The 23303-nt window shown below is 37.4% G+C and overlaps 1 protein-coding gene across 1 annotated transcript in view; it reads right to left on the bottom strand.

Annotated features, from left to right (window-relative positions):
* Positions 1 to 6965: 6965 nt before the first annotated feature.
* LOC138374310 (transmembrane protease serine 11C-like) overlaps positions 6966 to 23303 on the bottom strand; it is a 40293-nt gene continuing 23955 nt past the window's right edge. The window contains exons 6-10 of the mRNA XM_069457026.1: positions 18690 to 18728; positions 14012 to 14183; positions 12535 to 12794; positions 11169 to 11311; positions 6966 to 7127 (exon numbers count right to left, since the gene is read on the bottom strand). Coding sequence (XP_069313127.1) covers positions 6966 to 7127; positions 11169 to 11311; positions 12535 to 12794; positions 14012 to 14183; positions 18690 to 18728 — 776 coding nt within the window. The remainder of the gene's footprint in view (positions 7128 to 11168; positions 11312 to 12534; positions 12795 to 14011; positions 14184 to 18689; positions 18729 to 23303) is intronic.

Raw genomic sequence — 23303 nt, 5'->3', positions numbered from 1 at the left:
GGAACCTCGGAAGATTCGGCTGGCACAGGGTGGGACAGGAGTGCGACTCCCTACTGGACTGGCGTGAGTCAGTGCGTCAGGGAAGCGAGCAGTGGGGACAGTCGGAGGCTTGTTAAGGCAGCCTGTCAAACCCAGCACCTGCCGCCCCCTGAGCAGGAGCCTCCAGTGCCGGCTCTCCGTGGGGGGGCAGCCGCCATTTGGGGGTCCATAGCCTAACTTGCTGTGGCGCGTGGACGAACTGCTGCACCGCTCCTCCTCCAGCCCAGCAGGGGAAGCCCAGGCCCCAGGCCCAGCAGGGGAAGCCCAGGCCCCACATGCAGCAGAGCAGGCCCCGCCCTTGGAGAACGGAGTAGGGGGAGAAGCTGCTTTCTGCACATTCCAGGAAACCCCCGCCCTTGAAGGGCCGGAGTGGCGGGAGGGGCCGCTTTTTGAGCCGAGTTGCCCCATGACCCGTGACCTCAGGGGCGCTTCCCTCCGAGCGGCTTCTAACTCTGCCCTTGGAGGAGCGGAGTAGCCAGGGAGGCCGCTTTCTGGGCTGAGACGCGTGGTGGCCTTGGGCAGCACTTCCCCTGGCCTGGCTGCTTGTATTTCTCACCGACCAGACAAACCCCGCCCTTGGATGCCAGAGTAAAGAGAGGAACCGCTTTCTGGGCTGAGACACGCTGCTGCCGCTGGCAGCGCCTCTCCCCCAGCCCTGCAGCTTGACTTCCCCTACGGCAGGGCAGACCCCGCCCTTGGAGGAGGGGAGAAATGAGAGAAGACATTTTCTGGGCTGGAAAGTGTGACGGTCTCAGGCAACAGCTCTCCCACAGGCTGGCAGGGCAGGCTACGCCCTTGGAGGCAGGGAGAAAGGAGAAAGTCGCTTTCTTTGTGTGACTGGAGTGAATCTGTGGGACCTTGGGACTAAGCAAAAGGGGACGGACTATTGAATCTCTCCAGCAGGTTGGTTTTGATCATTTGATGAGAACATAACACTAGAGGTCGCCCTTGGCGCCCAGGCCGCTGCCAGCTTTGGGGCTTGTGGTCCAGGAAGGAAAATCTTGGCCAGAGTCCTCAGCAATTGCACCCATTGACACCCCCCACCTGGAGCTGCCTCGCAAATGTGGTGAAAGAACCCTGAATAACATTAGCAGCTTTCCCCTAGCACCAGATCAAGCAACCACAGAAGCATATGTTCTCAGGCTCGCTGGTACCTGTTGCTCTTCTTACCCCACCTAAAGTGGCAACAGGGCTCAGGTAACCCTTGGGAGTGACAAGACATTTCCCAAAAATTGGGGCACTGGTATACCCCATTCGCGGATTTAGAGCCCAATACAAAGGTTTTTGGAATACCTGGATAATCGACTGCTCCACGAAAACTACATGCAACAAAAGAGAGGGTAACCCCATAGCCCAACACAGTGCCTTCCATCTCAAACTAGTGGAGGGCAGCGAAGTCACTCACACAAGAGTGATTCACCACCTGGGAGACTAAGTAAGGGGTCCAAACTCACTAATCTCCTTTGGCAAGCAGTGAAGACAACAGGTCAGAGATAACCCAACAGGCTACACCTCTAAGGCAATACAGGACCAGAGCACATCTCCCCAGCACTGTCAAGGAATGTCCCTTCAGGAACTTGGAGCTAAATTCATAAACCAGCACCAGCACCCCTAGTTCTTGACAAAGTAGCCTGATGAGAAAGAATCAGTGAAAGAACACTGGAAACATGAAAGATCAGAGAGAAAAGTCACCCCCAAAGAAAATATTCTATCTCCATCAATACATAACAACTGACACGATATGATTAAAATTAGAATGGATCACGCAGAGGAGAGAATCTCAGAGCTTGAAGATAAAGCCTATGTGCTAAACAAATCAGATGAAGAAAAAGAACACAGAAGTAAGAGACAAGAGCAGAACATACAAGAAATGGGGGATCATATAAAGAAACCAAATATAAGAATTATAGGCATCCTTGAGAGAGAAGAAGAAAATACACAAGGGCTGGAAAATCTATTTCTTGGAAGACTGGAGGAAAATATGCCTGGCCTGCCCAGAAACCTAGGTATCCAGATACAAGAAACACATAGAACTCCTGGGAGACTCAACGTGAAGAGGCAAACACCACAGCACGTAATTATCAGGCTGGCCAAAGTAAACATGAAAGAGGCAATCCTTGGAGCAGTAAGAGGAAAACAACAGATAACCTATAAGGGAAAACCTATCAGACTAATTGCAGATTCTTAACTGAAACCTTAGAGCCAGAAGGGACAAGGGACCCCTCCTCAATCTTCTTAAACAGAACAATGGTCAACCTAGAATTCTTTACCTGGCAAAACTGAGCTTCACAAACAATCACTGATGGAATTTGTGAAGACCAGAGCTGCTCTGCAGGAAGTACTCAGACCTGCATTACACACTTAACAGTGCAATAGACACCCACCAAATTAAAAACACTCAGAAGTTAAGGCCCAGAACCCAGATTCCACAATGACTCCAGAGGTAAAACAAAACAGTAAGAACTTACCCAACAATATGAACAGAAATCTACCCCAAATATCAATCCTCTCAATAAATGTGAGTGACTTGAATTGTCCTTTGAAGAGACACAGACTCGCTGAGTGGATAAAACATTACAAGCCAAGTATCTGCTGTCTCCAGGAAATGCATCTAACTCACAAAGACGATTTCAGACTCAAGGTCAAGGGTTGGAAAACAAGGTTTCAGGCAAATGGAAACCAAAAGAGACTTGGGATAGCGATTCTGATTTCAGACAGCATAAATTTTAACACAGCAAAAGTAAAATGGACACATCATCCTAACAAAAATAAGCAAAGAAATAATGGACTTAAACAGAGCACTAGAACAAATGGGTCTAACAGACATCTACAGAACATTCCACCCACATAAAGATGAATATACATTATTCTCATCAGCTCATGGAACTGTCTCCAAAATCGACCACTTCCTAGACTATAATCAGACCTTACAAATTTAAAAAAACAGAAATTGTACCATGTATCTTCTCAGACCACAGTGCTATAAAACAAGAGATCAATTCCAACAGAAATGCTCACCACTTCACAAAGCCATGTAAATTAAACAATCTATTGCTAAATGACTGCTGGGTGAAGGAAGAGATTCAGATGGAGATCAAAAAATTCTTTGAATTAAATGATAATGGGGACACAAGCTACCAAAACCTGTGGGATACAGCAAAAGCATGCCTGAGAGGAAAACTAATAGCATTAAATGCTCATATCCAAAAGACAGAAAACTCACAAGTCAACAAACTAATAAACCATCTCAAGAAACTGGAAAAGGAAGAGAAAATTAATTCTAAACCTAGCAGAAGAAAGGAAATAACTAAGATTAAAGCAGAATTAAATGAAATTGAGAATAAAAGAACTATACAGAAGATCAATAATACCACACTCTGATTTTTTGAAAAGAAAAACAAAATTGATAGCCCTCTTGCTAGGTTGACAAGAACTAGAAAGGAAAGGACTTTAATAAACTCAATCAGAAATGAAAAAGGAGAGGTCACTACAGACATCATGGAAATACAAAACATTATCTTTGAACACTATAAAAATCTGTATGCCCCAAAGCTACCAAATGTGAAGGAAATGGAAAAATTCTTGGAAACACACAACCTCCCTAAGCTCAATCAGGAGGAAATAGAACTACTGAATAGACCAATATTAAGTGCAGAAATTGGAGCAGCAATAAAAATCTTCCAAAAAAAAAAGTCCCTGACCAGATGGGTTCACACCCGAATTTTACCAAACATACAAAGAAGATCTCTTACTTATACTGCAGAAATTATTCCAAAATATTGAGAAAGATGGTATTCTATGAAGCCAATATCACCTTGATACCAAAGCCAGGATGGGATGTAGCAAAAAAAAAAGAAAACTACAGACCAATATCCCTCATGAATATAGATGCAAAAATTCTCAACAAAATTTTAGCAAACCGAATCCAACAGCACATCAAAAAAATAATTCACCAGGTGGGCTTTATCCCAGGGATGCAAGGCTGGTTCAACATATGCAAATCTATAAATGTAATTCAACACATAAATAAAAGCAAGAACAAAGACCATATGATTTCTCAATAGATGGAGAAAAAGCATTTGATAAAATCCAGTACACTTTTATGATAAAAACCCTCAAAAAATAGGCATAGATGGGACATTCCTTAAAATTATTAAGGCCATATAAGACAAACCCACAGCCAATATGATATTGAATGGTGAAAAATTGAAAGCATTCCTGCTTAGAACTGGAACCAGACAAGGTTGCCCACTATCTCCACTTCTATTCAACGTAGTGCTGGAAATTCTTGCTAGAGCAATTAGACAAGAGAATGGAATTAAGGTGTCCAAATGGGGGCAGAAGAGGTCAAACTCTCACTCTTTGCTGATGATATGCTATTATAACTAGAAAATCCCAAGGATTCAGCCAAGAGATTCCTGGAATTGATAAACGAATTCAGTAAAGTCTCAGGATACAAAATTAATGCACACAAATCAGTGGGATTCGTATATGCCAATAACAGTCAAGTCAAAAATCAAAGATGCAACACCTTTCACAACAGCATCAAAGAAATTTAAATATTTAGGAATATATTTAACGAAGGAGGTGAGAGATATTTATAGGGAGAACTATGAAACACTGAGAAAAGAAATTGTAGACTATGTGCACAGATGGAAATCCCTACCATGCTCATGGATTGGTAGAATCAATATTGTTAATATGTCAATTCTACTTAAAGTGATCTACAGAATTAATGCAATCCCTATCAAAATTCTACCATCATTCTTTACAGATTTAGAAAAAATAATTCTACTCTTCATCTGGAACCACAGAAGACCTCATATAACCAAAGCAATCTTAAGCAAAAAGAAAAAATTGGGAGGCATCAGTCTGCCAGACTTCAATCTTTGCTATAAGGCTATAGTAACTAAAACAGCATGGTACTGGCACAAGAACAGAGATACACACCTTTGGAAAGCATGGAGATCCCAGATACAAAACTATCCTCATATTGTCATCTAATCTTCAACAAAGCAGACAAAAGTATACGTTGGGGGAAAGAATCTCTATTCAATAAGTGGTGCTGGGAAAACTGGATAACTACATTCAGAAGATTGAAACTGGATCCCCACCTCTCACCTCTCACAAAGATCATGTCATGTTGGTTAACAGACTTAAACCTAAGGTGTGAAACCTTAAGAACTCTGGAAGAAAATGTGGGGAAGACTCTTAGACAAAGGCTTCGGTAAAGCATTCATGAAGAAGACCCCCAAAGAAATCACAGCAGCAACAAAAATAAATAAATGGGACCTGATAAAGTTAAAAAGCTTCTGCACAGCCAAGGAAACTGTCCTTAGAGCAAATAGACAACCTACAGAATGGGATAAAATATTTGCTTTCTATACATCCACTAAAGGGCTGATAATAAGAATCTATATAGAACTTAAGAAAATCAACAAGAAAAAATCAAACAACCCCATAAATAAATGGGCAAAGGACATGAACAGAAACTTTTCAAAAGAAGACACACGAATGGAGAGCAAACATATAAAAAAATGCTCAGCATCTCTAATCATTAGGGAAATGCAAATCAAAACTACAAAGAGATATCACCTAACTCCAGTGAGAATGGCCTCTATCAAAAAGTCTCAAAATAACAAATGCTGGCATGGATGTGGAGAGATTGGAACACTCTTACACTGCTGGTGGGACTGCAAATTAGTACAACCCCTGTGGAAAGTAATTTGGAGATACCTCAAAGAGCTAAAAATAGAAATACCATTTGATCCAGCAATCCCACTACTAGACATCTATCCAAAGGAAAAAAAAGACATTCTATAGTAAAGACATCTGTACTCGAATTTTTATAGCAGCACAACTTACAATTGCAAAAATGTAGAAACAACCCAAATGCCCATCAATACTTGAGTGGATTAATATAATGTGGTATATGTATACCATGGAATACTACTCAATTACAAAAAACAATGGTGATCTAGCACCTCTTATATTATCCTGGTTAGAGATTGAGTCCATCCTTTGAAATGAAGTATCACAAGGATAGAAAAACATGCACCACATGTGCTTGCCATCAAATTAGTACTAATTGATCAACACTAAAGTGCTCACATGGTGCCAGTCAGGTAGAGGGGTAGAGCAGGTGGGTTGGGTAAACTCACAGCTAATGGAGATGGAGTTCTCTGTATGGGGACAGGACACACTTGTGGCCCTGGCTTGAGCGAGGCAAATGCATTTCATGTATCCAAAATATTTGTACCCCCATAATATCCTGAATTTAAAAAAAGAGAGAGAGAATGGGGACAAGTCAATAAGCATCGTGGTCTGTTCAATGTGCCTCAGGAGATTATCATGTTGTTTTGTGTCACTCAAAGTGAGAAAACCATAAATAGAGGTGGGATTACCATTGACACAAAAAGCAGAAAGAAAACAGGTAGATAAATTTTTCCTGGGTAATTTTTACAGGCAATATTACTGCAATTTACTAAATTACAACCTACTGCTATGTTGATCCTGTGGATTCCATGTGCTTGTCAGCAGGAGATTATATGTACACTCAGAAGGGAGTTTATTGCTAATACCTATTCTATGATTCCTCAAGTAATCTGGATCTGCAAATTAGCAGACAATACTTCCTTAATAAACTGTAATCCATATTTATTCCTATAATTATCTTCAATCTGGAAAGGGTTAACAAGGGAAAACTGTATGTCCTACCTACCTAGTCCATTAGTCTCACTAAACCTTTGTCAAATTCTAATAAATAGAAAGTTTTCATAATTCTAAAACAGTATGTGTTTAAATTTGCTACAGTAAATGTGCATAAGGAGAGGTGATATTTAAGTTAAATGTGGTTTAAGAATTATAAACATATTTAACAAGCATACATAATAACCTTGAGCTTTAATCTACAGAGCACTTCTGCACTAAAGACCAGTTTTGGACTTGATCCAGTCTCGATAGTATGTCACTCGAGTGTAGACACCAGGCTTGTTTGGAAGAGCACATTCATCTCCCCAGCTTACGATACCAGCAAGAAACCAGATGCCTTTAGAATTTGCACCAACCAGCGGTCCACCAGAGTCACCCTGGAGAGAAAAAGAATATATACAATTACTATAATTTAAAGGTGAATGCTGCATATTTTTCTCTTTTGTAGTAATGACGGGAAATGACAGAAGAGGGAAAAAACCCTAGATATTTGAATACTAAAATGATTATAGTCTAAAATATTTTTGTGTTCTATGATCATTTACTTAAAGATACAAGTTTAGGTCTTTGGATATAACAATACAAGAATGGAAAACAGGTATAAAAAATTTCAACTTGATTATTATAGATCAGGAGCTACTGAACATACTATTGCTTATGCAGTCATCAGTGTGCTGATGAACTCTCTGATGATCTTCCCAAACTCCCCTATTTCCAGGCAGATTGTGGGAAAAAGGGAGATTTGTATTTAACTACCACCAATACTGGATGATTGCTTCTTCATTCTTATGTAAGCTTTGCTTCAATTTCCAGAATTCTGTAATTTGGCTGTAGCCCTCCTACACTTCCTATAGTTTTCATCAACTGATCTTTAGACCATTTTCTAAGAATGATGGAATATCTTGGCATCTGGCATTTCCTTTGTCCTAATCCTTCCTGTCATCCTGGATAATTCCAACATCTATTTTATGATACATCTAATACCTTAGCCCACAGTCTCTTGGCTTCCTTGATTCTGATCATTTAATTCAACCTTTCCATGTCATTCTTTGTCATCACCAGGAACTGCCCCACCTCTGAAACACCATTGTTCAGTATTATAATTACATATACCTGTCCCTTATGTTTTTTCGTTCCACTTATTTCACTTTTCACTCTGTCTCTGCTCTTCAACCTCACTCTCTTCTCCATTAGTGTGTTAGCTCATTTCCTCCCTCCTGTCTTTCTTTAAGCAGGCTACATTCTGTCCTTCACCCACGCCACTAATGTATAACAGCATCCCCTCAGCACCTTACCTTCCTCCCCACAGTAGCCCAGCCCAAATTATACACTGTGAAATAAAACCATGTTACAAATTTGTATCCTCAAATAACACTTCTCAGCAATATTTACATGCCTTTAGCCAACTTCCTTTCTCATGTTTGAGGGCAACCATTCCAAACTTTTTCCACTTCACAACTTTTAAAAATCCAGCTTCCTCATTCCAAACCTAGTATATTACTTTCAAATTCATAGAGTAAATGAAGACTAACAGGTGGCAATTCCTCCATTCCTGGTCTTGTCCTTTTTGACTTCTTAGCTCACCTACATCAGTCCACATCTGTATCTTTCCTTCTTCTTAGATGGATGTATTTCATCTTTTAAAAAAATTAAGTTTTGATTGACAAATAGTGTTTATATTTAAGGTGTACAATGTGTTTTGATATAGGTATACATTGTGGAATGGTTCCCCCAATCAATCCAGTTAACCTATTCATCACCTCACGTATTTAATGTTTTTTGGTGAGAACACTTAAGATCTGTTCTCTGAGCAAATTTCAAGTGTACAATACATTATTATTAACTATATTCACCATGCTGTATATTACATTCCCAGAACTTACTAATTTTATAACTGAAAGCTTATACCCCTTGAACAATATCCCTATATTTTCTCTGACCCCCGGTCCCTGCCAACCATCATTGTAATGTTTCAATGAGTTTGAGTTTTTAAGATTCCACCTAATAGTGACATCGTGCAGTATTTGTCTTTCTGTGTCTGGCTTATCATACTGAGCCTACTCTTCTTTAGGTTCATCTATGTTGTTGCAAATGGCAGGATTTCTTTCTTTTATATGGCTGAACAATGCTCCTCTGTGTGTGTGTGTATCACATTTTCATCAGCTGATGGACACTTAGGTTGTTTCTGTATCTTGGCTGTTGTGAATAATGCTGCAGTGAGCATGGGGATGCAGATCTCTCTTTGTGATACTACTGATTTCATTTCCTTTGGACATATACCTGGAAGTAGGATTGCTGGATCATACAGTAGTTCCATTTTTATTTAAAAAATTTTTTTTCCTTTTTTATTTTAATAGATTTATGGGGTACAAGTTAAATTCCCTTACATGGATAAATTGTATGGTGGTGGAGTCTGAGGTTTTGTCTATTTGTAATTTTTTGAAGAAACTTCATACTATTTTCCATAATGGCTATGCCAATTTACATTTCCATCAGTAGTATACAGGGTTCCCTTTTCACCAATACTTGTTATCTTTTATCTGATAATAGTCAGGTGTGAGGTGTTTTCCTATTGTGGTTTTAATTTACATTTCTCTGATGATTAGTGATATTGAGCATCTTTTCATGTTCCTGTTGGTCAATTGAAACAGAAAATGTTCTTCTTTGGAAAAATGTCTATTCATGTCATTTGTTCATTATTAAATCAGATTTTTTTTTTTTTTTTTTTTAGCATTGAGTTTTGTTAGTTCCTAAGAGTAGGCTTGAAGGGAGAGAATAATATTTACAGAATGTAAGGAAGAGTCCATTAGAATAGGACAGTTTGGGAAATACAGAAGAAAGCTCAAATTAATGGAAATCTCAAATACCTGTGTAGATGTAAGGAGAGTGGGTGAAGAAAACAGGGAAGAGATTAGATTTGAATAGTAAGAGAAACTTGTTCCTGCGCCTACAGGGTAAGAATGAGTTGAAATATATATGTATCAAGAGAAAGGAAATTAAAGGAGTTCTCACATTCTGTTCACTTTTTCTGGTTAGCAGGAGAAAAATGTCATATGCTAAAAAAGATAAGGGCATGTTGGGATACATAGATAAAGAATATAATGAATGTTTGACACAGCGCCATAAAAAAAGCATTAAAAATTGTACAGTGTGTTTAAGACCCAGCTGTGATTATATGACTCCAGTTTACAAGAAGGCAAGATTTCTTCTAGCTGTGCTCAGCAGCTTGCATGTAAAAGCAAATAAAGCTGATAGATTGTTCTGCAGTTGCAGATTATTAGGATGGGTGTGGGGAAAGCAGAAGATGAAGTCATCGAGGGTGCTGCAAATAGAGTGAATGGTTGCAATAATAAAACATAGGTTCTGGACTGTGTAAGGTAAGGAGAGAGTCATGAGGCTGCGGGTGATGGACTGAAAAGAAATTAAAAGGGACAGAGATTTAAGCTCTTCATGACATTGGAAAATAGGTTTAGTGGGACAGTTGGAAAGATAGAAATCTATAATTATAGACGATAATTAGATATTGCAAATACTTGTTTGTGTGTTTGCTAGCTCTTACCGAGAGTGTGCGAATATGCTGTATTCATTTTAACTTCCCTGCACCTAGTATAGGGTCTGGCACATAGGTCAATAAATAATCAGTACATGGAAGAAAGTATGAATAATACAAGGCTTCTCCTGATTTATCACTAATTTTGCCTGCCTAGATAATTACAGTAGTACTTTGGTTAGCTCTAGGATTATTACTCATAAATAGCAACAGGGGCATCAGAATCACATTATGCCTAAGGAAAAGCAGCTTAGCACAGAGTTTAGAGTATGGGCACTAGAGCCCAATTTCCCATGTTTAGATCTCAGTTCTGCCACTTAATAGCTGTGTAAGTTTATACAAGTTACTTGATCTCTTTGCTTCAGTCTAGAAATAGAGTTTAAAATAGGACAAACATGCTGCAGAGGATTGACATAACTAGAATAAATTAATATTTGTAAAGTGCTTAAAACAATGCCTGGCATATAGGAATGCTATATAAGGATTGTTAAATAAATAAAATATTTAGGATGTTGGAGCCAGATGATGGAAGTTCCATGATCATTACTTTTGGTATTAGACCCAGTTAAGTGTTTCTCAGTGAAATGCCAATCAAACTAAAGTCTTCAATAATCCATTTCATCTCTTCACTGCTTATTCATCTCTTCTTCACACCTATTCACAGCTTCTTATAATAGTAAGAGTGATTTAGCACTTTAGTACTTTTAATGAGACCTATTTGATATCAATATAATTTTAATTAGATACTTTGGCTATAAAACATATTTAAGCCTTTAAAACTTGTCAATCCCATGAGAAAATTGAACTGGTTAATTGGAAATTTAAAACTATAAGAAAAAATTCTTGAAAATGGAATAGGCAGCCTTACCTGACAGGCATCCACACGTCCCTCCAGGTACCCGGCACACAACATTCCAGGTGTAATGACTCCACCGTATGCCTTTCCACTGTTGCAGGTCTTATTATCTATAATCTTCACTAATCCTTTTTGGAGGATATTAGGACTTGTTCCTAAGACAAGAAAATTATATGATTTTTGCTAACGTCAATATTAATCTCTCTGGCTAGGGTATTAGTATGTAACTTTAACACTATGTACAACTTCCAAATCAAATTAAGGTTAATTAAGCTTTTATTTATCTCTGTTCTTAGTGACAAAAAGCAATTAATGTTTAGGAACACACAACTATTTCTAAAAATGACCATATTTAGAAATACTTAGTGTATGCATCCATATGTGATGGGATTTATTTTCCTTTCGAATTATTTTGGAATTTTATATTTATTACACATATGCCTTAGAAAGCAAAATGAAATATTCATATTACAGAAACATACATTTTATGAACATTTGTAGATTTTCAGCTAAATTTGTCACTGTAAATTCTGAATCTTGAAATTGATTTTAGGTTTCTTTTTCTGCTTTCAAAATACATTTATGAACATAAATGGCCCCTAAATCTTTACATTATTAGGGTCATAGGGATGCACATGTTTAAATAGCCTCTGCTCAAGTATCGCCTCTTCATTGAGAGATACTCATTTCACTTCATCAAAAATGCTCAGTCTCCTGTAGCCCATTTTTTTCTATGGCACTTACTTGCATAAAACATGCCACGTAATTTACTTATTGACTTTATTTTGTGATTATTGTCTGTCTTCCTTTGCTAAGAATGAAACTTTTTCCTTTTTCTTTTGTGCTAAGAAAGTAGGCAGAAGTATTTGCCTGTTTTATTCATTAATGTAGCCAAACCACTTAGACAAGTACCTGGAACAAATATGGTAATCAAAATAAATGTTTTTTTTTTTAATTTTTAAAAAATTGTTTTAATAGAGACAGAATCTCGCTGTTGCTCAGGCTGGTCTTGAACTCCTGAGCTCAAGCAATCCTCCCACCTCAGCCTGGCAGAGTGCTAGGATTACAGGTGTGAGCCACCACGCCCTGCCAAAATAAATGTTTATTGAATGAATGATGAATGAAATGAGGAAATGAATTACTTATTCAAATGGTACATTTCTGTAAAAACTGCCATTTTAAGCAGAATTATGGTAAATAGCTCTATGAAATTATAGATTTCTGTATAAATGTTGAGCATAATTTTCAATTCATCCCACATTGTGCTCTTAAAAATGACCCAGAGAAAATATTTTTCAGGTTTAGTTGTAATTCTGAGTACTTTTCTTTTTAACTCCTAAAATACAAACCACGTAATGGAGGGAGGTTAGGAACTCACCATCAGACTTTAATGTTCCCCAACCAGTGACCACCACATCTGAATTGGGTGGGAATGTATAAGTAGCTTCTGGAAGACATGCTCTTCGGATGTTGCTTGTATATAATACTGGTGAAGATAGGTGTACAACAGCAATGTCATTATCATGTGCTGGGTAATGGTAGTTTTCATGAATTATAATATCCTTGATGCTTCGCTGTGTTTGTGGATCACTTAAAAGAAGCCCAAAACTAACATTCCATCCTTTGGGATCATTGTCACTAAAGAAAATAGATTTATTTATTAGAAGTTCTATATATTGCAGTTGTAGGAATTAATCTCTTACACTTTTTTAAACAATTATGTTTTGAGTTTCCATAATGCTTGTAAGCATAGAAAATAAAGCTGTATATAAAAGAAGAAATAAAAATGATAACAAGAACAGATTTTGAATAATTCAATAAGGTATATTTTAGAAGATAACTCATGGAAACTACATTTTATTTCTTATTTTGTACAGAAAAGACTCAATGGGATTTATAAAGATAAATAATGACAACATAAGGTAGTAAGATTAAATAAAAAGTTGGCAAGGACATGGGACAGAGTGAACTTAGAGAAATTAAGAAAATAGCGTAAATCCTCTTTTTTAACCATTGGAAATATACATAGGAACATATTCTTGATTTTTATTATTTGTTAATCAGCTATTTTTATATTAAGTATTGAAAAATAGTACTGCTGGAACATTTTCAAACTCTCTACTAAAGCAACATAATAAGCAAACATGATTTTGAAGAGAGTTGATCAACTTTGAGAGTGATTTTTATTTAAAGAAAAACCAATAAATGCTATATAAAACCAATAGAAATTAATGTGAAATACTACCAAACAAAAGGGTAAAAATCTTTTAGGTAAAAAAGGGCAAACTTTTGGTGCAATAATATGTATCTTTTAAAGAAATCATCATTTTAAATAGGGCTGTACGTATATGGGAGAATGTAGAATTAATTAAAATACTTATGACTAAATAAATAAAACCAAATGTAATAATAATGAGAAAGAAATAAAAGACCCATGTCCAACTTGGGATGTATAGTTTCTCTATAAAATTGAAGTACAGTAAGTTCCTCTAACCTAGTGGTTCTCGACTGGGGCATTTTTGTCCTCCATATTTGGCAATGTCTGGACAAATATTTGGTGTCAACACTGCAGGATGCTACTGATGAGTGGAGGCCAGGGATGCTGCTAAATATCCTACCCTCCACAGGACAGCTTTCCATAACAAAGAATTAATTACATGGCCTAAAATGTCAGTGGAGCCACTTTTGACAAACCCTGCTCCAGTCAGACCATGTCTGTTATTTTACTGATAATTCATGGAGTAGTTTCGAGGCTATACCTCACAGGACTGGCTAGGTGGAGGCATAGTTATGTGGCCATATTATTAAAAAATATTATCAGACTTTTAGATAGTTGAGTGGCTTTGAGGTCTTACTTTACAAAACAGTGAGCAGCAGTGATAAGCCAGCTGTTACTAATCAGAGTGGCTCCACATCGGTGGACACTGTTCCACTGGAGGCTAGCTTGCCAGGGCCACTCCCCTTCCTCGGCATCCAGGCCCCCTGTCACTTTGTTGCCAGAGGGAGTTACTGTGCGTTGTCCACAACCTGCTCAAAATAGAGTTCATTAGCATTGATATTGCTTATTCATTTCTATTGCTATAGTAAACAAACTCCCGTAGTATGTGTCCCCATTAACTATTAATTGAGAAAAACTCACAGACTTGGAGAAGTTAGCACTAACTTATTGCTGACATGAGATTTCCTGAGAATTCATTCAGAATAGATTAACAGCTTCCTCCCTCATCTCCATCACTCACATACTCTCTATGTATCTGTATGGCCTCACCATGACCTGTTATAAGAGGAGGGTGGAATTAAATGTTTGGATTTAGAAGACAATAATTGTATAGGTTTTCTTTTTTTTTGAGACAAGAGCCTTGCTCTCTTGCTCGGACTAGAGTGCTGGGGCGTCAGCGTAGCTCACAGCAACCTCAAACTGCTGGATTTATGCAATCCTACTGCCTCAGCCTCCAGAGTAGCTGGGACTACAGGCATGCACCACCATGCCCAGCTAATTTTTTCTATATATTTTTAGTTGTCCAGCTAATTTCTTTCTATTTTCTTTAGTAGAGATGGGGGTCTCACTCTTGCTCAGGCTGGTCTTGAACTCCTTACCTTGAGTGATCCTCCTGCCTCGGCCTCCCAGAGTGCTAGGATTATAGGCGTGAGCCACCGCGCCTGGCCCTGTGTAAGTTGTAATACTAAGTTGCACAGGGAAATATGTGCTTTTTTAATTTGTGAGCAGTTGTTATAGAGTGATGAGTGCTATGAAAACATTCATAAGAAAGTGTGAATGAACATGAATGTGAATGAGCTATTATTAATGAGACAATAGACAGAAATATGCTCCCACTCAAGTCACAATACACAATGCCTGGATTAAAGGAATAAACACATGAAGATAATATCATAACTTTGGAGGTAACCAATCTCCAGAGTTATATGCATCTCCAAATCAGGAATGTGCTCTAGTGTCTATTTAGAGCTAGAAAAACTAGTAGATTCTTAAGTCTTTAAAGCAAATCTGTGGTAATAACACTTCACTATTATTCTTTCCATCTGTCTTTCTGAGTCATTCTTTCTTTAATTCCCTTGACTATCTTTACTTTACTCCAACTACAGCACTGAGCTTGTCCTTTAACAGCTTATGGGACCTTTTACTAGAGTTTGTCATTTCCTAATAAATATTTTTAGAGGGCAGGAGCCATATCTTTTTTAAAAAAATGTATCTCTAGAACCTACTACAGGAACCTATCACATAAAAATAACTCAAAAAATGTTTGTATAAATGTGGTCTAAATGAAAGTCTATATGAAGTCCATGGGACATCTTGAAATAAAAATTATACTTAATTGCAAAGCTCTTTTCTGTAATAAGCATGTTCCAAAGCATTTAGAGAATGGAAAAACTTGCCATAATCAATGTGTGGGCATAGATTAAAGTAATGGCTCTCAACTGGGGACAATTTTGGGCACTGTCTCTCTGGGAGATATGTAGTTGGCAGGCTGGAGACATTTTTGGTTGTCACAGTTGGGGCTGAGGGAGGCTACTGGTATCTAGTGGGTAAAGGCCAGGGATACTGCTAAATACCCTGTAATACTGTGGTCCCCAACCACCAGGCCAGGGACAGGTACCAGTCCCCAGCCCCCCAGGAACCAGGTGCACAGTGGGAGGTGAGTGGAGGGTGAGCAAGTGAAGCCCCACCTGTACCCACAGCAGCTCCCCATCGCTTGCATCACTGCCCGAGCCCTGCCCCCCATGAGATCAGCGGTGGCATCAGACTCTCATAGGAGTGCGAACCCCACTGCAAACTGCGTGTGGGAGGGATCCAGGTTGTGTCCTTTCCATGAGAATCCAAAGTCTGATGATCTGAGGTGACGCTCAGGCTGTGACCGTGCCCCCTCCCCCTTGGAAAAACTGTCTTCCAGGAAACCAGTCCCTAGTGTCAAAAAGGTTGGGGACTGCTGCTGTAATCCACAGGACAGCCCCTGAAATAAAGAATTATCTGTCCCAAATGTCAATGGTGTTATGGTTGAGAAACCCTAGATGAAAGAAAGGTACTTATTATACCGAGAATGAGAATACTTCAATAAGTTGGAAAGGGTAGATGGCCAATTGCTTCACAGAGATGTTAATTATAGGTGACTAGATGTACTTTGAGGTATTCTTTCCTGAGGGTAGAAAGACATTAGAAACATAGGGGAAAGTCATGTAGACTTTTTTATTACTTTATTAAAAATATTCTTTTCTGTTTTTTTCAGGGGGAGGGCACAGACAGGGTCTTGCTGTATTGCCCAGGCTAAAGTAAAGTGGCATCATCATAGCTCACTGCAACCTCAAACTCCTGGGCTCAAATAATCCTTCTGCCTCAGCCTCCCAAGTAGCTGGGATTATAGGTACGTGTGACCGCACTGGGCTAATTTTTAAAATTTTTGTAGAGATGGGGTCTTGCTTTGTTGCTCAGGCTGGTCTCAAACTCCCAGCCTCAAGCAATACTCCTATCCTTGGCTTCCCAAAGTGTTGGGATTATAGGCATTAGCCACTGTGCCCAGCCTAAAAAATGTGGTTTTCACGTAGACTTTTTAAAAGGCCTTAACTAGGCCTCTGAAGTCCTTTAGTTTGTGTGTTGCTTATAATTCTAAGTTATCTTCTTGTTGCAACCCAAACCTCAGGTTGTTTAGGTATCCTCTTCATAAAAATCATGTAGCTGAACTAGAGCCTTTGTGGTTGTTCTTTCTGAATGAGACAGCTCTCACACTGACTCACTGAATGTAACTCCCTTTTCTTTTCCTCTTTTTTTCTACTTCCTTATCATGGATGCTACAGAGGACCAAACAAATAATCCAGAACCCAGTGGTATAATGGTCCCTCCCTATCCTCCCTTCTTTCTTGACAACTCCCAAAGGAAGTTGGCTTTTATTCAACTTCCTTCAGAGAAATAAAAAAAACAAAGATGGATCTCTGTGGGCTAGGAGAACCTCCCTTGGGTGACTCTGCTTCCATGTTTCTGCTCTTACTCAGAATTCTAACCTAATATATGTCCCTGCATCAACTTCCATTCTCAATTCTCATTGACTCATGATTGTTGTGTCTATTAAGCTTTCAGCTGCCACGTCTGCAATATTACCTTGTTATTAGCTCTACGGAAGTTTTACAAGGTACCTTGGAGCTTTGTTATGTCAAAAGAGATAATATGGTAAATTTCAAGGAATATAATGAAGATTGCTGGCTGACACTTTCAGAAACATCAGCGAATCTACTAAGCTCTTATAGCCTCCCTACCCCTCTAACTTCTACTCCATCATCTATTACTACATTCTAACACACTTTACGGAGCATACCAAAGCTCTATTCTTTCTTTAACCTTATGTGATGTTTTTTGCCTACCCCTCATTTTTAAAATTTTTTTTAAGTGTGTTCAAAATCCTAGTTAGGCCCAGTGAAATTCAGAATACTGTTACAGATGATTGTTTAGTGTTCCAGCTGGGGGATAGACAAATCAGCTGATTTTTTTTTTAAACAAGTATCTACACAGCCAGATCTCTTTTCTTATCTCTGCTTTTATTCCTGTCTTGACTATCTAACTTCAATGAACCTGACATGACAAATTCTCAATTGTGGATTTTGATCATATTGGTCCTAATTTTTTAATTGGAATAATTGACTTTAAGATATCGTATTAAGTGGCTTGAGGATTGTTCAGTCAAAATCTGTAAGAGAGAAAAATAATCTAATACAGCTTTGTATTTAAGTTCTGCCCACATTTTTCAGAAATAACTGTGCTGTGTGACAGAGGGACAGTAAGATTGGTCAGGGTCAATGTCACCTGGCTCTGGAGGGTGAGTCCTCTGAGACTGCCCCAATCAGTCTCAGTCCCCAGATAAAAGCAATGCCTCTTCTGACAGCCTGCTCCAGGTTCCAGCAACCCAGGGGATCGTATTTCCTAGGGCAGGTAATAGGAGAATGGAAACAGAAAGCCTTGGCCAGCAAGGAAGAAGCTGCTTGCACGTAAGGCAGCCGACTTCTCTGCACACTAAATTTGGCTTCTAGGATCAAAATTCCACAGTGAGTTCCTAGGCCTGGAGTTTTCATTAGCAAAATAGAAAATACTAATAGCCTCAATTTACTGAATTCTTATTATGAACCATGTACTCTTGTAAATACTTTACTTGTGTTATCTTATCTTCACGAGTATTCGGAACTGGAACTGAGGCATTGAGGAATTAAATAACCAGTGTAAATTCATTCAGTTAGTAAGTGGCAGATCTGGGACTCAAAAATCACGGGTAGCTGATTTTAGATTCTAAGTTCTTAGTTATTATTGTTTATTTTTGTATCCCCTCTTCTGTATGGCATGTGATAATGTGTTCCTCATTTTAAATCCATGACATCAGTCAATTTAAGGCCAACTCTGGAACCTTTATACAAGTTTCCAAAAGCAGTCTTCCTATTCCCTCTCCTTTATGGGTACCACAATGACTCTCAAGTGGAGGTATTTTCTGGCATCCAAGTAATTAAGTTTCACTAGAAAACAACTGTTGATGAACTTACAGGTATTGAGAAGATTTTCTGCTGCTGGCATTGCGATGTCTGAAAGTCAAGGGAAAAGAAAGTGAAAATATTTACATTTATGGACACAGTTTAATATTAATATTATTTTGCTTTTGGAAACACATTATTCTGTAAGTATAATCATTTTATTTAATATCGACTATATAATTTCTATGTTCATAAATTAGCATAGAGAGTAATAAAATCACTGTATTCATTCTTCTGTTTCTAAAAAGACACTCAAGTTCCTCATTGTAAGTTACCTGAAAAAGAGGTATGAGTCCTGGAAAGTACTAAAATATAGGAAAAATTGTGATCTTCTGCCATATTCTCAATCCAAATCATCAGAACATTGAATGTATTTGACACCTTTTATGGACCACTTTAAATGTTCTTGGCTCATCTCTTATTGCAGCCACAGTTGTGGTAGCTACATAGATTTGGATCTGCTTTGCTTAGGAGTAATTGACAGGTACCCTTCTCAAGTCAGCACCTAAGCCTTTTTACTTTCTTTCAGAAGAAACCTACAGGACACTCCCAGATGGACAGCTAGGAAATGTGGGAGTTAACGCTGGTAGAGCCACTGACTGACGTAACAGGGGAGCTGATGGACAAAAGCTTCCACTTTAGTCATTGGGGAATACAGCTCTCAAATACAATCTATGAGGTCCCATGGGATGGAACTGGAGTTGCCCCTGGAGGGTGGCCAACTCGCTGTCTCTCAAATCAATGTCGTCATGAAAGTCTGTCTCAGGCTCTGCTTTTTGGCAAACCAGGCTAATAACTCAAATAACTATATACTTTAACAAATAATTCCAATAACTAGGAGAGAGTACATACATTGTTATATTTAGCATATTTTTTGTGTTGAGTGCATTTTACTATTAATCCTTTAAAAATTGATACTCTGTGTGTTCACTTTCAATTATTTGAAACATTTGGTTAAGCATGCCATCTCATTTTTCATTAATTCTGGGTCAAAGGAATTTTATTCAGGTATGAGGCAGACTTTAATATTGTCTACTCATTCTTGGAAAGACATATTATTTCAGGGAATGTTACTGAATGAAATTATTTACTCCAGAGAATTTTTCTGTGGACCCCATATCCCTGCAGAATTGCAAATCTGTTTATGTGGGAAATATATGAAGAGAGCGTGAACAAATGAGTCATGCTTCAAATTTCAGATGCAGAGAGCCATAAGCCCATAAGCCCACAGAATTCCTCTTCAAAAAGGAATCACCGGCTGCTGTATGAATTAAATACTATGTTAATGTAGGTTCATTTTTATTATGCTCTTGGATTTCTATAAATCCAAGAAGGAGTATCCAGTTTTACATGCTAATTACAGCTACACATTGTTACATTAGGTTGCACAACAAATCAGAGAGAGGAAAGAATCCTTTACCAGAAAATCAACGTGTCTGAACAAAGAAGGCTGGAACAATTCAATAATCAGGGCTATGAGTAGTCAGCAAGGCTATGAGTTGATATGAGCCACACCTACTTAAACAGAAAGCTGGCATCTTTTCATTTAATCCTTCACAGCTGCCTTCTAGAGGCTAGTTTTTTATTTGATGTGACACCTCTAGGGTTCAGCTTTGAGTTTTGTATACTTGGTAAAACATATAAAATCATATTAAGATTTTTGGAAATAATTAAACTTTTATCTGGACTGGAAAAATTAATTAATTAGGAAATAATTAATTAGGAAATGAATTTCCTAAATTAATATAGGAAAAATTAATTCCTATACCTTAAGAACTAATTATTAATATTTAGAAACCCTTATATTTGAAAGAAATTTCTTCTTTCTTTGAATTTCCTTTATTTATGCATGACTTGCTAAAGAGAAGAAATGTTTTTGACTTATAATTTACTTTTAATAGTTATATTACTGCAGAACTTAAGTGAATAATTATCACTTGGGTAGGTTGGAGACAGTTTACTATGAATGAGGAAGTGACTTAACCCATCACCCCTTTGGACTGAGTCACTGCTGTGGCTGTTTGTGTTTCATTCCTTTTAAGTCCCTTGACTTACCCTCAAAGGCTGGAATGCCTGTAGATTTATCTCTGAATGGAGGAGTCAACAATGTTATCTAAGATACTCTGTTTACAATGTACCATATATAAAAGCAGTGACAAAAAACCAATGGTACTGTTTCTGCCAAGGAGGGGATTGCATCAAAGGATAATAAGACAAAGCAGTTTTTAAAAAACAGCTCGGCAAATATACATTGGTCTTCTCCTATAGGCCAGGAACCAAAGAATAGACATGGACCCAGACCTCAATGAACGTGGAATCCAGTGGAAGGGGTGAATAACTAAGTAGATAATTTAAAATCAATGTGATAAATGCTATGGCAGAAGTATGCCTAGAAAATTGGATGCACCAATAACAGTCACTTAGCATAAAGGGATGATGGGTGAATTGGAACAGCTGATGATAAATATTCCTTTGGGAGGGAGTCAAGAAATTTATTTCACCGGGACCGAAATAGGCAAAATTCACTGACTATTGAAACTTAGACTAGGAAAAATGCTTAGATGCTCTCTAAATGGGATTTTTGGGTCTGCGGTACAGCAGATCCATGACCACTGTGCATATTTGCCAGGGTTAGGAACTTTAGATACACTGGTAAGAAGGAGGACTCCCCCAAAAGTCTGAGTTCAATGAATATCTTTTTCCTTATAAGAGGAAATCTGAAACAGATAGTGATAATGAAACCTAAACCATGTAATTTTAAAGTATAAGGAAAAATTTTACAGTAGTTGTAGATTCATTTATAATATAAATTTTACATCAACCACAGGCTTTAACTCTACTTAGGTGAATTTATTACTTTACATGAGTCCCAATGCTAAATTAGTTGATGAATCTGACTTTTTAGATAGTTTTCCTATGATTCTAACATTAAAAATATAGAGGAATTCTCTTATGTAATGTGCTTTATGAGAGATTAAAAAAATGTTCATGTGATAGATTTCTGAAAACTCGAAAACTATAAATGTACAGGGACTTATTGAGCAAGGTAACAGCTATAATTGGTTTATGACACAAGTCATCTTTCACCACAGAAGTTCATTCATAATATTTTCACTGAGAATTAACTCTGTGGTTATACATTACATATCGTTTGGTAAACATTGGTAAACTTATATACATTTTGACTCTGAAGATATAATGTTAAGGATTTTATTAAATATAATTAATTAAATCTTCATAAAATTAATTAAATCAAGATAATAATGAGTTGTATACACAGGTGGTAGTTTTTAAGGTAGAACTATTCAATTTTTTAAGCTTTATGCATATTTTAAGAAATACAAAAAATAGGGAACATCATTTTTATTTAGATATTATATGTGCTTCTGCAGTACCTCAAGCCATTGTTGATTTTGAGCTTTGGAAGCAATGCAAAAGGCTATTTTGATGAAGAATGGACAAGACACATATCAAGGAGTATATTTAGGGGGTTACATTGATGTAGTGAATAGTGGATAATACATATGATAACATATGTGTTATACTTTTGATGTGGCATCCTTGTGTTTCTAAGGGGACCTTTTGAGGATACACATTTAACAAGAAGTTAATATTTAAGATTAGCACTGTCATATTAGAAATTTTCTAGCTTGGTTCTTCTAGATAGCCAGACACCTTGTAAGTCTCTGTGCTTCAATGGCACAGCTCTGGTATCTCATTCAGCAGGGAAGACTATGGATTCCTTTCAGTTAATGCCCATTGCTTTCTTTAAGACCTGTCTTAAGAGACATCTTCTTCAAAAAACTTTCCTCCTTATCTCCCTCTTCTCAGAGTATTTCTTAACTTCATATTCACTTGTCAATTTGTACATAGTAGTTTCTGATGCAAAATAACCATCACCCGGTAATGTTTACTTGTTCAGTCTTAATGAATTAAATTTTTTTTTGCTGGAACATACTTCAAGTTTCTTGTTTTTACAATGAATGTATCTTTCCCATAGTTTTAAAAAAAAGATTTCTTCTGGGAGCTATATGTGTTTGAAAAAAATACAGAAAAATAAACATATTTCGGTAGTGGTTAATAGACCTGATTACAATCATAACAGAATATATAGGCTTATTTTTTCTGCAATACTTATAAGTAAATCCATGATATTAATAATTACATTGTTTTTGAAATTGTACAATTAAACTATCATTAAACACAAAATCATAACATTTTTCTTACTCAGAACATGTAGGATTCTTCTGTTTCTTCAGAAATTCTACAAAAGAGACAAAGAATGTAGAGGGTACACAGAATGGAAAAAAACTTTCTGAAATCTTTAAGTTTAAATTCCAGTCTGGACTGTAAAGATATTTCCTTCTTTTTAAAAAAGAGCTATTAATATTTTAAATGCCTCTTTTTGTACTTTGTTATTTTTTTTTTTTTTGCCACATTTTGAGCTTTACAAAAGTTCCTGGATGCATAGCTTATCAGAAATAGAAATCACTTCAAGGGGAAAAATGTTAAATTTGGCATTTAGTATATAGTACATTCAGCTATTTAGCGTGCATTGTATTAAGAGAAGCAAGAAAGAATCAGTCATAGGTCCTTCATCAGTAATATAAAAGAAGAATCAAATTG

Source organism: Eulemur rufifrons, chromosome 24 (assembly GCF_041146395.1).
Source record: "Eulemur rufifrons isolate Redbay chromosome 24, OSU_ERuf_1, whole genome shotgun sequence".
Taxonomy (NCBI): domain Eukaryota; kingdom Metazoa; phylum Chordata; class Mammalia; order Primates; family Lemuridae; genus Eulemur; species Eulemur rufifrons.
The sequence above is the reverse complement of the archived record's forward strand: the minus strand, read 5'-3'. Positions and strand labels throughout refer to the sequence as shown.